The 16210-nt window shown below is 38.7% G+C and overlaps 2 protein-coding genes across 5 annotated transcripts; one reads left to right on the top strand and one right to left on the bottom strand.

Annotated features, from left to right (window-relative positions):
• The first annotated feature begins 528 nt into the window (after window positions 1–528).
• LOC131225219 (uncharacterized) lies at window positions 529–6585 on the top strand. Its single transcript, XM_058220701.1, has 2 exons — window positions 529–683; window positions 6271–6585. Exons 1-2 carry the CDS (start codon window positions 622–624, stop codon window positions 6458–6460), a joined length of 252 nt encoding a protein of 83 aa, XP_058076684.1. The 5' UTR covers window positions 529–621; the 3' UTR covers window positions 6461–6585.
• A 400-nt stretch (window positions 6586–6985) lies between these two features.
• On the bottom strand, window positions 6986–15907 carry LOC131225218 (probable serine/threonine-protein kinase PBL21). 4 transcript variants are annotated; one of them, XM_058220697.1, is made up of 10 exons: window positions 15513–15907; window positions 14811–14979; window positions 14421–14702; window positions 13918–14110; window positions 13311–13501; window positions 10709–10835; window positions 10455–10526; window positions 10030–10216; window positions 8232–8364; window positions 6986–7682 (listed from the first exon to the last, which is right to left on the bottom strand). In XM_058220697.1, the coding sequence occupies exons 4-10, from the start codon at window positions 14063–14065 to the stop codon at window positions 7431–7433; spliced, it is 1110 nt and encodes a 369-aa protein (XP_058076680.1). In that variant the 5' UTR covers window positions 14066–14110; window positions 14421–14702; window positions 14811–14979; window positions 15513–15907; the 3' UTR covers window positions 6986–7430. The 4 variants fall into 4 exon arrangements, with proteins under 4 accessions (XP_058076680.1, XP_058076681.1, XP_058076682.1 ...); XM_058220698.1 differs by lacking the exon at window positions 14811–14979; XM_058220699.1 differs by lacking the exon at window positions 15513–15907 and having other exon boundaries at window positions 13311–13495; window positions 14811–15288.
• Between the last annotated feature and the right edge of the window lie 303 nt (window positions 15908–16210).

A 16210-nucleotide genomic window follows, 5' to 3' on the forward strand; every position in this document is an offset into this window, starting at 1 on the left:
TAAGGAATACAACCTAATAGACGGAATGGATTTACCTATGGAAGGGGAGTGCGTGACACACTACCGACCTCCCTGGTCTGTGGACACCACCAAGTTTTGTTGGCCCACCATGATATGTGTGTCATATCCAAACCGTTCATCCATTTTGCCGGATCATTTTAGGGGATCATTTCAAAATAAGGCAGATCCAAACCTCAAGTGGACCATACCGCACAAAGTAGTGGGGATTGAACGCCTACCCTTGAAAACATCTTGATGGCCACAGAAGTTTTGAATCAAGCTGATATTTATGTTTTCCCTTCGTCCAGGTCCGTGCGACATTATGAACAGTTTGGATTGCAAAAATAATAATAATAATAATAATTCATGATGGCCCTAGAAAGGTTTTAACGGTGGACTTCATTGTCCCCACTTGAGGTTTAGATATGATTTCGAAAAATGGATGGACGGTGTAGATATAACACATACATCATGGTGGGGCCCACAGAACTTAGTGACGTCAACACAGCACGGAGGAAGGTGGTGTCTAGCCCATCACGCAATCCGCTTCCTTTACATATACACCATGGGCGAGGGGTTGCAGCATTTTTCTCCTCTCCCAAGATCGTCTTCATATCTGAAATGGTCATGCTTCCCTTTGCCCGACTAGGCATAACCCCAATGCAGTTCTCCAGGCTTTTCAGGTAACACCATCACCATCATCAATATATGTGTCATGAGAAAGAGTAATTAACCATAATTCCAATTTCACTTCCAATTTATTTATTTATTTTGATTTTGCGTTGAAGTATTCTCAATGTTTTGAATACATTTAGTTCTTTAATTGTTTTTAATATATAATATATAGCGTTGATGCCATGCCCTCGTTCATCCTGTATGTACATATACTCGATAACATCTCAATGTTTGTACATGCCTAGGGTTTTATATATTTTTATTTTTATTTTTATATATTTTTTATTTTTTATTTTTTATTTTCCCTTGGTGTTGATGACCAACATATTTTTCTTGGTAATGTGAAATTGACAATATGTAGATCATGTTGAATGCATATAGCCCGTCGATTTGGACATTGGTTGGACCCAAATGCGGAGACTCTCTTTGAGACCAAAACCGTTATGGCTCGCCTAAACTCATTCTCGCCCCGCTTGTTTCTTAATCTCTAAACTAGGTTGTCAGTGGGTCAGGTATGGGTAGGGTCCTAGATTGCCCGTGCCCGTGATCGGGCTAGGTCTTTCTGGGTATGGGTGTCGTTTTTGAGAACCTGGATCTGATCAGGTCTGGGTAATTGTCAGGTACCCATCAGGTATTTGGACTTGGTTTCGAGTTTGGTTATAAGGGCGTTTAGATGGTTGACCTACCTGATGGATGGATTAGATCAGATTCATGTGTGCTACTTTAACTCGTGTGTGTTGTGTTAATGGGATCTCATGCAGCATGTGGGTTAGCAAACCTCAATCCGTTGTTGCAGCAATTAATATGCAATTTCTATGTAATATTACCATTAAAAGTAACTAGACCCAAGACAATTTTAACCAGGTCCAAGATGGACCCAACCCAAAACAGACTAGACCCAAATTTAACTGGATCCAAAAATGACATATGTGAACTCAGCCCCGATTTTAACAGGTCTGAAATTTTGGACTTGGACCTGTTAAAATTAACCAGGTCTATCAAGAACTTTTGCAACCACCTGTTTTTTGTTACCTTAAAAGAAGATATTCTTATGAGTTTAAAAAGGTTAAAATATATGTTTTCTGTTCCGTGCATTACAGGCCGAGGTTGACCCAAAATGCTGGTCTGTTTGATATAGCACCTTCACTTGTCATTTAATTAACAAAGTTTGCAAAAAATTTCGTACTTCATGAGTTTCTAGGAATAGGGAGACTGCTGATCTTGTTAGAAGAAAAAAATATTTGATGCAATTCTAGCCTTTTATCAATTGAAGTTCGCCATTGATATGTGATTATTAGCATCACTTGCTCAAGAAGGATGTTCTTTCTAGGAATTGGCTCAATCAAGAAAGAATTTGTACCATGAGATGGAGTCGGTGTTGGATTTTTTCCCCCTTTCCTGTAGTTCTGTTACATCCATGACTTGATGTGCAATATGAAATGTCACCATTTAATATAAAGTTGATGGTGTTGCATTAGAGTTCTCTTATGCTGAGATTTGAAGTTGGTAATACAATGAGCCTATCCTTTTAAAGTGAGAAGAGAATGTTTTGCTTCTGCTTCTTCACTTTGAAGAAATTTCAGTTGGGCATGTTTCCTAATCAGCCGAAACTGGTGTTATGATGCAGCTGTGGACATGGATTCTGTAACTTTGATGAGAGAGAGAGACCTCTTCAAATAAAATGATGAATAAACCGTAATTTTTTTGCTTGTTATATTTTAGCCATATTAATATACTATTTCATATAGCTCTTCTTCCTTCCTAGATGCGTTTTTTCTATGCTTCTGCATTTATTTACTGAAGTTCTAACATATGTAGTGTTTTGCCAACATGTCAGGTTTTCTATGTCCCCTATTGATGCAGGACATGAAATTTAAATATGATGTGCGAGATTTCAGGCTTGAGATCACGTTAGTTCAGAAACAATTACACAAATTCCATATCCCACATGAAAGTCCAAACCATTCAATTAAGGGTAATCTATGCGGGTCCAGGCTTACACATGTTAGGGCTAGATCTGTTAAAATTATGAACCAAATGCTCAATGATAAGCAGTAATCATCCACACATGTACAACAATCAGTCCCTAATCCAAGGGATTTACCAATTTTAATTCAAGGAACCCTAGGATGAGAAAAGAGGCAAATAAATTAAGGATAATGCAATATAGGGTTAGGGTTTATGAAAAAATGGTATGAGGGGGTAAAATAAGAAGTAAACTAGAATCATAAGACAGTTCTCGCGCCCGGACTGCTACAATGCCCCAGACGCATGTGTGTGTGATCACGGCCGCATATGTGTGGGGCCCACTATTCAGAAAAATGCCACCTTGTACCTGATCGGCCAGGGATGGACTCCAAAACCACCAAATCTCAGCTCGATCCGATGCACGGTTTGTGCATGGTACTCCGTCAAAGTTTCAGCTCTCCTACAGGGCCAGATTCTGAAAATCTGCTGTAAAGAGAAAAACGGCTGCAACTATTGATGGATTTACAAATGGAATGCTTGTAGGAGAAGAGAAATATGGATGGAAGGAGGTGAGGGCGAATTGGGATAGATGTAGCTTCGCACCACGATAGTTAGCCCTTGGAAGAAGGGAGGGCTTCACACCCAATTAGGTTTTCATAACTCGGAAAGGAGCAGGAAAACGCAGCAATTTTTTTATTAATCTTCATTGAATTAAAAGAACTACAAGGGATGCCTATTTATAAGAAAACCCTATACCCCAAAACTCGCGCCATGTTCGCAACCTATTACTTGGCGATGAAGTAAACTAAAATAAAAATCAATCAAAGAAATCTAAAGCGTTCATGATGTTCTAAATAATATAAATAAGCAAAATCTGAAGTATGAACTTAATCCTACTAGTAGGCCACGATCATGAGATCCCATAATGAGCTTTACTTGACTATCGGGCCCACTCTCTTAAACCAGAACTCCATCTTCTAACCAGGAGGCCCTCCCTGGACGTCATCATCAAGCCAGATCGATGGTGGGGCCCTCCTTTTCCTTACGTACGTGCGTAGGGGCGGCATGTGTGCGTGATGTCCCCATCACCTATGTTTGCCATCTCATGTGCATTTTAGACACAGATGCATTGTCATGGTCACAGGCAATGTGAATTTGCAGAGGAAATACACTGTGATTATTTATTTATTATTATTATTATTATTTTGTCTTATTAGATGCAGCAGACCCCAAATAACTAGGACAAGCTATGATGATGGTGACCATGATGATGATAGTGGTGGTCGTATCATGTTATATGGCAGTGGAAATTTTATTGAATGGACAGTGTTATAGATGCAATGGCAATTTGAATATGGATTGAGTATGACTCCTTGGTATGATGGGGTGAGTTTGTTTATTTCAAAGCATTTCCCAGGTTTCAACCAAAAAACAAAACCAATGCTTTGGTTACATAATTGCAGTATTCTAGGGGGAATTCTGTGGTTTTGTAAGAGAAGAAAGGATCGCAAGTATATTGGGTTTTGATTATGCAAAAGCTACAGCATTAAATCACATCGTACCTAAGAAGTTTAGGGTCACCAGCACGATATGATATTACACTGCCTATGAGTTGTGCGGCCCATTTCTTTCTGATTTTATCGAATGTATGGTATTCCGATTGTCAACTGACATTGAAGACTCAAGACCATAGAAGAAGAATCGAAAGGCACTTCTACAGAGGCACATTGGTTGGGCTTTTCTTGATTCTTCTTTCACTTCTGACAAACTGTGTGCTATTTTGTTTCTAAGTGAATATTGTCACACAGTTCAGGAAAATTGGATCCTATATAAACAAGGATATTTCATTGTCTTAAACAAAAAATGCCTCCACCATGTCAAAGACATTGTGGACAAACATGTCGGCATTTCTGTCAAAACCTTTTTAGCTTGTTTGGGAGCATGGATTTGGAACCCCCTGGATTTGAAATCCTCCTGTTGTTTTTGGCACCTTAGATTCAGAATTCTCTATAATCTAAAAGTAGCTATGTGTAGTATATTTATAGGGGTTTGAATTTAATAACTAAATCAACTTTAATATGTCTAATTAGTGTACGTATGTAATGTTTGACACAATGGTTGTAATAAGCCCATTGAAATATATACTTTGCCCGAAAATGATGAAATTCCAAGTCTCGGATGGGCCACAAGCAGAAGATCACATCCAAGTGACTAACCAATGATTTTTAACCGTTGATTTACATGGACAATGTTTGGATGGCGCAGATCATCATATTAAAGTAATTATAGTGATGCAATTGATAATCTAATTGTTTTGGGATATCATCAGTGGGTCATGTGTCCAATGGCTTAATAGTCTAGCAACACATATTACACATGCAACTCTCGGAAGAATTTAAGATGTCATCCAAGCTTTCACCTTGGATTTCAAACCCCCTCTTTGAGGGGACTTGAAACCCCCAGTTACTTAATGGTGCCAAACATACCAGGGGATTTGAAATCCCCTCAAACACCACCCACACCCTCCCCCCCAAATCCATGGTGCCAAACGTCCCCTAATGTATCTTTTCTTATTGTGTTTCAGCAGTATTTAGTATACTTTTTTATGGTTCTTATGTATTTTTGTTGATGCATTTTAATTTTCTGTATCTTATGTAGATTGAATCAAAATGTATAATACAAATTTTCAAGATCGATATGTATTTATATGGACTTGTTGGTATCTCAGCATGATGGGTTTTTCAAGGCCCCCTTGTCGACACCTCATGTCCATGTCCAACCGAGACATCTTTCCTGAGTGAGTTACGTTGATTGGATCGGATTAAATGGTCATGCAGTACTAGTCCATCTGAACTTTGAACTCATTGCTTAACTTGTCTGATGGAGGCTGTATATGCATGCTTCTCTGCTCCTTGCACCTTGATAATGGTGTAGGCCATGGTCTAGGTATTGAAATTCTTAAACGAGTCCTTTATAATAATGGACGCCACATTTGAATTCAGTGGCATAGTTGTTGGTAATGTAATGTAGAAGAACTCAAAGTAGATGTCTGTGAGGAGATTTGCATACTGCATTTGATTTGAATTCAGTGGCATGGTTGTTGGTAATGTAGATGAACTCAGATTTCTGTGAGGAGATTTGCATTGCTCACATGAGTTGCATGATGTGGGAAAATTGGATGTTTGCGAAGAGGATTAAGCATTTCTTCCACAGGTCATTTAGCAGGCAAGCCCCAGCTTGAACTAGCCAAAAAATCAGGAGTGTCTGCTCATCACATGTGCCACACCTGTACAATAATCATCCATATTTATTGCATGTGTGGCCCCCATGAGGAGCAGACCAGCCTGATTTTAAAGCCCAAAGCATGTACATTGTGGGGGTTGCCTGACCAATGGAATCTCAAACACATGCTTGCACATGTGCTGCAACAATTCTCATGTGGGTATCATGTACATGACTGAAAGAACATGGGCATGCACGCACCCATGCCCGTCCACACACATGTGCGCTCACATGCACTTTATTTTTCCTCGCTCTTTTTTTTTTTTTTTTTTTTTCATATTCCGCTCTTTTGAGGCTCGTCCTGCCATCTTATCATTTCTTCTTGACGGGTGACTGCTTTTATAGGGAGCTGGAGCAGGATATCGAGACTGTTATAAAGGTACTGCAGCCAGGACCATTAGGCATCATAGAACACAAGTTCTCTGCTGCAGAGGTATGTGAAGCGAAGGCTACAGTCGATCGAGCAGTTGAGAATTGGCGGAGGACCACAGCCTTAGAAAATCATCACCATGTTGTGAAGGGTGGAAAGAATTGAGTTGTCATATTCATGTAAAAAAAGGATTATAAATTACTTCCTTTTCTGCATATATTCTTGCATGTTATAGAGACTTCTTTGTAATTGTTAAATGTCAATGCATCTTGTCCATTCGGATTTGGTCATCAAGTGATTTTTGTGGACAATATTCTTCGCCAAGACTGTGTGCTATATGGATCCTTTCATGCCTTTAAAATTTCAGTAAAATAGCTATTCATTGATGAAAAGAAAAAAGAAATCACTGTGGGACCTATCCGACCAGCTGGATATCATCCGCGTGTGCCTGCTGGTATTTGGCACTTGCAGATGAGCATCTGCAAGAAGTATTCCTCTGTATTGTAACATCAGCAGTATCCATTAAGAACTACAAATTCATAATGCTGATATGATTATCCTTTGATATAATGCAAAAAGAAGAAGACGAAGAAGAAGAAGAAGAAGAAGAAGAAGAAGCAATCTACAATATTAGAAATACCACTGAATATCTAACCTCCTGTTTGAGGGCTAGTTTATTGGAATTTCAACTTGTTGAATACCAAATCCATCATACAATATCCAAATATCAATATCAAAAGCACCTGCATAATGTACACAATCAAATGGGTAGCCTGACAATTCAGGGCTGAAAATGCTTAATTGCTTACTCTAACCTTCCCAAATAACAAAGCTGCAATTACACATGATAGAAGAAAAAACGGAGAAAAAAGAAAAATAAAAATCCGTCCTGTGCATCTCGAGCTGCTAGCAGAACGAAGTGCTGCTGGTTCTTCCTTACACGCAAGGAATACGAATGTGCAAAAGCTGGTTTCTTTGTTGCTGACCAGAAAAATCTGGGCCCCACAACTAGACATTTTACAGCCAGCCCAACAAATTTTAACCAACACAGAAAAATACTTGGCCCCCCACATAACTAGAGATTTTAAAATTGGCCCACCAAATATAAATCAAGACCCACAATCATGTCGGCTTTTCACATGGATGTAAATAAATGGCTTCCAGGAATAAATGTAGCAGTGCCCTCCCCCATGACTGTAGTCATTGCCATCTCTTTCTCTTGGATTTGATCAAGGGCAGACATGATGATGCCCATCTTTGGACGTTGATCTCTGGTTAAACTCAGGCACCGCAGAGTCAGTCCAATCAACTCCCTCATGCCCTCTGTGGTGAAACTGCTACCCAACCGATGATCGACGAAATCATTCGAACCCATGTGCGACTCCACCTTCACAGATGTTGACAATTAAGGTGACTATGAAAGTAAAAAATAGATACAATGCGGTAATCACTTCATATGATACATGTATGATACGTACATGCGTAAGGCTAAATAAAAGGCAAAACCCAAAAAATACAGAGACCTTTTGCATTGATATTGTAGAAGATGGAACCCAGGATGCATGCATAAGCAGCTCCTATCAGAACAATGCATGAATATCCAAGATGACAAAGAAAATAAAAGAGTTCGGTTTTGCAAAATGTTTAAATTGAGGCCAGGCCTGAGTCCGAGTTCATGTTCATCCATGACTGTTATGGGTCGGACCCGTGCCTGAATTTTTTGCCCAGTTAATAAACGGCACCAACATGGTCCAGCACAACTCGAGCAGGGACCATTGTTGCACCTACTTTGCAAGAAATGACCACTTTTTGACGATTCGAGCTGCACAAAATAATGTATCTTTTTTATTCTTAATTTTTTTTTAAAAAAAAATGAAAAGAAAAAATATATATACTCTGGAAATTCTGCACAATTAGATAAAGAATGTTGAATTACCCACTGGGTTAAGCTTCCTCCTGTTCTTGAGATGCCAAAATGCAAAGCTTCCCGACCGGTTACAAGCTCCAAAAGAAATACGCCGAAGCTGTAAACATCACTCATTTCAGAGAACATGCCCTGTGCTTCGACCCTGAACAAATAAACACTGTTATACAACTGCCAACAAAGAGTAATGTGATAAAATCGCATTACGCATGAATGACGAACATGCTTCTTACTGGTAAAAGCATGCATTGAGTCACTGATTTTCTATGAAAGTAACCTAAGTTGCATAGATATACGTAAGAGTGTCAGAAGCATGCATGGGTTTGGAGTGATGAATTTCTGACTTTTACATAATATTTGGGTTGTGACAGCTTCTATAATGGGTGTTTTAATTGGTCTATGTATGTAGTGGAAAAAAAAAAAAAATCCTCTAAAACATTTTTTCTAACCGAAATTACAGCAAATTTAAATCTCTGTCAGGTGAAGTTTAGCTATACTGAAAGAGGAACCATGTGTGTCATAGACTCATACATGGGTACTTTGCCATTTTAGAAGAATCCATGCAACATAGGTGGGAATATAAAGAATTATTATGTGATGCATTGTCATCATATGCCTTATCCCGATTAATTGGGGTCAGCTACGTGAGTCTTGTTCTGCCATTCTACCCTATCAAGGGTCATAACTTCAGCTAGAGTTAGATCATAGGTTATCAAGTCTTTTCTTACTATCTCCACCCACATCCTTCTTGGCCTTCTCTTTGCCCTTTTAGAGCTTTCAACTTGGACCACCTCACTCCTAATTGCTGCGGTTCTTGGTCTCCATTTCACATGCCCAAACCATCTTATTATCTGTTGGTGCAACTCCCCAAGTTCCCTCAAAGGTATTCATTTCTAATTCTATTCTTTCTCATCTTGCTACTCATTAATCTCAATAATGCAGGGGCATTTTCACACCAGGATCGAGTGGGATCGCTTGTGGGATGCAGGGGCACACTCGGGGTGGGCGGGGTCCACGAGGGAGGTCTCGTGTTCGAAACTCCTCACCGGGGGTGATTAATGCGCATTTCACATTGGGCTTGAGTGGGGTGGCCTGTGGGATGCGGGGACACACTCGGGGTGGGCGGCCCGTGTGAGGCTATACCCATGTGATTTGGGGCCCACGAGGGGGGTTTGACCGAGGTCCTAACCCATGAGATGTGGTGCCTGGGCTATGAGATAAAGGGATTAATTCGCCATGCTCTAACAGTTCGAGCTTTTAGAGCAAGCGGTTAATTGTCCTGCATCACTCAACTTCCTCATTTCAGTTACATTCATCTGATGAACATGTTGTTCCTTAACTGCCCAACATTTTTGTTCCATAATGCATTGCTAGTCTTACAACTATCCTAGAAAATTTCCCTTTTAATTTGAGTGGTAGACAATGATTGCATAAAACTCCTGATGAACATCTCCATTCTTTTCATCTAACTTGAATTCTATGGGAAATATCCTTCTCAATCTCTCCAGTCATGAATTATTGAGCCAAGATATCAAAAGTGATCATTTTAGGAAACTTCCTGGTCAGCAGTCTAAACTAATTCCTCATTTCCACTCCTGTTTTTACAAAAATTACACTTCATATACTCTATTTTAGTCCGAGTAAGTTTAAATCCTTTAGATTCTAAAGTAAACCTCCGTAAATCAACTCTTATGTGATGAAAAAGAAAGAAAGATATAACTATTTCTCGATAAAGACAACAAAAAGTCACTGTATGTGTTTTGCTAACATATTCCTGATGCACTAAAGGGGGGGTAGAAGATGAACATACTCTGGATCTTGGAAAACATCGCCACCCATCATTCGAGATGAAGGACCCGCTTCTTCGACTCTTTGAAGTATTCCAAAAATCCCTGCATCTGCTACTTTGGCGATGAAGTTCTCATCAACAAGGACATTACTAGTTTTGAAGTCCTTGTGTATTAATGGAGGTGTCAGACTATGTAAATGGAATAAACCTGCAAATTCATAGATAGATAGTAAAAATCTTTGCTTCCTCGAGACTATTTGAGGACCATTTTATATGGAATGATGCATATACCCACCTTCTTCTACATTGCTAACAATAGCAGAAGCTGTAATTCTGGTTTACCCGAAGTAGAAACAAACTGGGCATTTGTCAAAAGGCTGGGTATATTAATTTCCAATAGTTGTTGTTTTGGCTTTAAAAAATGGGAGTTTCATTGAGTAAATTACCTTTGGCTGCTCCTAGAGCTATAGAAAGCCTTCTTTTAAATTCTAGCTCTGTTGCTGATTCTTGTCTAGTATCTATCAAAGAAGGATTCTGTAAGGTCGAATGCATTCAAAAAGATAGAGCCTTACCATATAAATGACAGCAATCAAAAAAAAAAAAAAATACCATGTAAATGATTGCACAAACTGCCATATCATCGATATTTAATTGTGATACCCAACAGCAGTCTATTTCATTTAAAATGATAGAAACTTACCATATAAATGACTGCACACACTGCCGTTTGGCACATATTCGAAAACTAGCATTTGCAGACCAGCTTCCTGGCAATAACCGAGAAGACTAACCAGATTACGGTGCCGAATCTCTGATAGGTAATGCACCTGTTTGGCCACTGGAAGGTGTCACTTTGCATACAAAAAAGATTAGTGATATTATCCACATAATGGTGGGTTTAACGCCAGCAGGCGATATCAGAACTCTAAGCAACATAGATTGGGTATTGTGGTTTCTCTACCAAAATACTACAAGCCTTATTTAAGGCTGCATTTGGTTGTACCAACTATCATGAAATTCAACAATATTTCATGATTAATCAGTCTAATGTGGTGCAATATTTCTTGATATTTCCTGAAATTTGGTGCAACCAAACGTAGCCTAAAGCTCTAATGCAAGAAATGTTAGAATCAACTCTAAGGATATGCCTGAAAGCGCCTTTGAAAATGGATTTTGTGGAGTGTTTAAAATAATGTCATCTTCATCTTTTCGGGGTGTAAAAGCAGACCACTGATATCCTGCCCATCTGGGTTTTGTTTTCTGCCCTGCCCCGAACATCCAAAGTGAAGTCTCCCCCTCTAACATGTTCAACAAAATGTCAGTTTAGCCATACTTCCAAACACTGTTCTTACTTAATTTGTAGGTGAAAGAATAAGAAACTCTATTACAACAAAACAAAATGCAATCAAGATCCTTTCTGCGTGATCGTCTTCCAAATACAAGTTGCTAGACTAGCCCTTTCATAGAGGATGAGTTGTAACTTAAGCTTGCCCAGCACACCAGAATATGCAGAATGTCATCGAGAATCCCATGAAGAATATCTCCACCTTAAGAATTTATATATATATATATATATATATATATATATATATATATATATATATATATATATATATATATATATATATATAGCAAGTATCACTAGATTGACAATATAAAGGCAAATTACAGCTTAATCAACAAAAATAATTTAAACCATAATTTCAGGTCAGTAAAATAGCAATCCTGATCGTAAATGACCCATAATTCGGATTGCAGGATTGGGAATGGAAAATGTTTGGGGGTTGTCAATTTAGATAACATTGATGGAGATGCCTTTAAGATGACATGGAGTACTCATCCAAGAAAAAGAAAAAAAAAAAAGAAAAAAAGATGACATGGAGTAGCGAATAGGCACAAAATGCAGTTTGAGGAAGGCCTTAGCTTCGGCTACAGTTGAATTAGTCTCCCTCAGCAGATTTGCATCAGCGTCATGGAAGACAACACCAAACCCGGCTGGCCTAGTGTTACCTGAGCAACTACCATCAAAGTTAAGCCTACCATAATATGGAGAAGAAAATCACAGAAATGTAGCTTTCCCAGGAGAGTAGAAAGTACGAATTCTGAAGTTATTGACCAGCCCAATCTACCATATAGGACATCTTTTATTGGAAAAAGAATTCTGTTTTACAAAAAAGAAAAACCTATTGAACAGCCAAAATTTCACTGCAAGGATGATACTGTTCTAGATTTCGTTACCAGAAACTGTGGGAAGCAGTTGGAGCAGCTTTAAAAAAAAAATAAAAACAAACAAACTATAAGATGAGCTATTTGAAGACCCAAAGAGTCTATGAATCATGAGACAGTGAAGCAGGAGTAGCATCATAAGGAGAAGATTAGTGAGATTTTACTTGTAAAGCATGCAAGACTCCCCAAAAGCTCAACTTCCTTTTTTTTTTTTTTTTGGTAGTTGCAGGTGGGAGCACATCATCTATAACTTTGTAGATATGATAAGTATCTGTACAAAAATTATAGGTGGGTGCCACAAAAAGGCTGGGCCTCACCTATCATATAACTACAACATACAGCGTAGAACAGAGAAACAAAATTAAAAGAAGAAAAATGCCTGCAGCCTCCGACAACAAAAGAAGCAAGTCCAACCAACAATCAACTCTTTTCCAGCCACTCACTCAGCTGCACCAACACCAAAGGAAACATGACAGCCAGCCACATCTGGCAACCCGCATCAACGACCCCAAATTCAGAGGCCAAAGCCCAAAAAAGTCCAACTTATGAGGAAACCATGCATCTGAAGATGCCGAAAAAATGCGACAGTTGAGAGCATCCAAATCAAAGAAGAGTTGTTATAGTTATATGGAAAATACTGGAGTGAAGGAGATGCGAAGGATCTTACAGAGCGTTCTACTAAATGATTTTAAAATGTGTCCATAGATTTAAAACATCTGAATCAATGTAAGGTAATCAAACAAAGTTATGAAAGCTGTTGTTGTATTATTAGGTTGTGTTTGGACATCCGCTCAATTAGAAAATGCCCCAATTCAAAATGAGTTGATTTAGAAATTGTCCAATTCACAAATTCATGAGCATCCAAACAGGTCATTAAGCAACTATAGTAGAGACAGGTCAGATTCATACTTAAACTGTATTTAGCATTTACTACTTCTCTGAAGAATCTGAAAAAAAATTTAGGACATTGGTACTTAAAATTTCAGGCTACAAAGGGCACGATGAAAGCTACAGATCTCTACTGATAGTCCAAATACAAACCAATGTAGTATTTGTATTTTAGAGAACTGTTATACCTCTTCAACAAATTCCTGACGAGGAGCACCCACACGCCTTTTAATTGCCACAACAGTCCCATCACGAAGCAATCCATTATACACCAAACCAAAACTACCTTCTCCAATAAGTTTGGTTTCTCTGAAATGCTGGGTAGCTTGCTCTAACTCTTCCATTGTAAATTGCCTAGCTCCCTGTTGGGGACCTGCAGCTGAGAAGATCCACTTCCCTTATTCTACTACATTCTAAAATCAGGAAAAAGTATAAAGCAGCATGCCATTTCAACTTTTGTAGCGTATCTGAATCATGTTACAGCTACCTGCCACTCTCCCACATGCCAATTTGGCACATATCCAAGATCCACGCAATTCATCAGGTGGACCGGATGTATGCTGGATGTTCAACGTGGGTCTATCCTCTTTAACCATGTCCATCTTTTTCTTACTCATGTGGCCCATGATTCTCAGTCCATGTCAATGAACATGGTGGGGCTACCTTATGAATAGTCCGGATCTCAAAGGGGCCGCATTGGTGCATGTGAGGGGAGTAGGATTCAAAGCCCTACTCTAACAAGGATCTATTGTATTTCTCCTGATGAATGTTTGTGTGGTCTCCCAGAGTTCCTACCTGGCGCAGACGGATCCGAAGAACCGGTCTCAGAATTCCTGTTTGAGTAGTTCTTACAACGTTGCAAGCAAAGCCATATGAATGAAATAATTATCACCACCAATGCTAGACCTCCTGCTGCACCTCCGACTATTGTTGCAATCGACATCTAGTAAATATTCCAACTCTCGTTTGACTGATGCAAACATCGAATCTGAAATGCAAAAAAAATAAAATAAAATAATGCTTATACCAACATACCAAAAAATGAAGATAGGCTGAAATCAAATGCGTAAAGGTTAACAGACTATACAGTACTTAGTCTACCTAAATTAGCCGATAATCATCTCTATGGATGAGTTTGGTTGCCCAAATTAGACTGATTGATCATGAAATATCATTATATTAGGTGCAAACAAACACAGCCTAAATGAACCATACATATGGACCTAAGCAATCAAATGGACGTGTAAAAAATATTAGGAAAAAATGATCAAAAGAAAAACCATATTCCGATTCCATACCTGTGACGACAACAACAGATATAGTGTGGCTGCCTATTGAATATCGCCAGTATAAAATGGCCTACTCAACACTCATACCACTCAGATGATTCTTGTACTGCTTTACATCGACAGCATTCAGATTACCTAACTGGCTAGATCTCAAATGTACTCGAGAATCAGATCTCATGCGCGCCATTGCCAAAGAGATCAAATGACAACACAATGGCAACTTCAGCTCCCCCACTGTTCTGTTCAATGCTCATCATCTCATCCATCAATATCCCAGAGTAGCTCCATTTGCTTAAAACAAACAGGAAGTGACAACTCAAGAACATCAGACCTTACAAAAGCTTAAATGACAGATAGGTCGGACATTGTCAATACCTGACTCTATGGATGGTAACTCACCTTTGATTCCGGAAACGTAATGACTGATGCGTACCGACATCAGTACTGTTGTGTTCTCAGTCAAAAGAACAATCAATCAACCACTTCAGATGGATGTTAGATACCCAAATGATTGTGGCCTTTCTTTAAATCCTCTACCAAGTGAGCAGATTAGCATATATACCCAAGCCTGGTGTAAACACATGCCAAAATCTCTTTATCCAGACCCACAAAGTTACTATTCCAGATGGATGTTAGACACCCAAATGACAACAGCCCTTCTTATATTTTCTATAAGTTAAAAATACGACATATACACACGTGTGTGTATACACAGCTCAACACTGGTGCAACCATCTGAGATATCCCTTGGATACCCAACAATGAAACGGTCACTTTAAATCTACTATCAAATTAAAGGGATATATACATACATATATGTGTATACAGATAGCACCTGCCTGGTAGTGTAAACACTCTCTCAAATGTCTGTCTAGATCCCAAAATAATAATTTAAAAAAAAAAAAAAAAAAACAACAAGACAGTACTTTCTCATTAAAAGAATCATCTACCAAGTGAAAATGACGAGTGTGTATACACACGTCTATATATGCCTACAGACTAAGAAATCAAGGAGACCCATGTGTGTTGTTGGTTGTTACCAACTGTAAAAATAAAAAATAATTAAAAATAATAATAATTAATAAAGGTTCGGATTTTTACCATGAGAGTCTGGACAGGCAGAGAGAGGAAAGTGACTTTAATTGCATTGAGCACATAGACATCATTATTGGAAGGGAATTAAAAGGAAAGGTGGTTTTCAATCTTTCAGTTCCAACTTCTCTTCCTATATATACATGATTTTGCTTTTGCCTTTTCTGTGAAATGATCTGGAAAGAAGTGGAAATTCCTATTTCTATGAAAGAAATGAGATTCTTTCCCATATGGGCCATGACAGGCAGGCAGACAGACTGCAAAAGGCCCACTTGAAGAAAGGCAACAACAGCCCATTTTCAATGGCCAGATGTTCTTGTTAAGTGGTCTAAAATCTGAGTTCCTTGCACTATAGAGATTGATTTCATGTTCGTGTAAAATGGGTGTGTAAAAATTCCAAATGCCTTTGCATGCATGGCTCCTGTACTCTTATTTATGCTTGGGAAGAGAGAAAGAAGGAGGTGGGCAGGTTCCTGAGATGCTACTTTCTTTGGAAAGTGGAGTTGTACCATACTGCCGGAGTATGGAACAAACGTACACATGCACAAACACGATGCATGTTAGCCACAAAATTTCCTTAATCCAAACCGTCCATTCTGTGAAAACTATAGCAAAGAGGGCCTAAACCCAAAATAAATCTGTATAAACAAGAATAACCTTATATTCTGTGTCCAATGAATGGATGGTTTAAGTAAATAACGGTCAGA

Source organism: Magnolia sinica, chromosome 14, assembly GCF_029962835.1.
Source record: "Magnolia sinica isolate HGM2019 chromosome 14, MsV1, whole genome shotgun sequence".
Taxonomy (NCBI): Eukaryota; Viridiplantae; Streptophyta; class Magnoliopsida; order Magnoliales; family Magnoliaceae; genus Magnolia; species Magnolia sinica.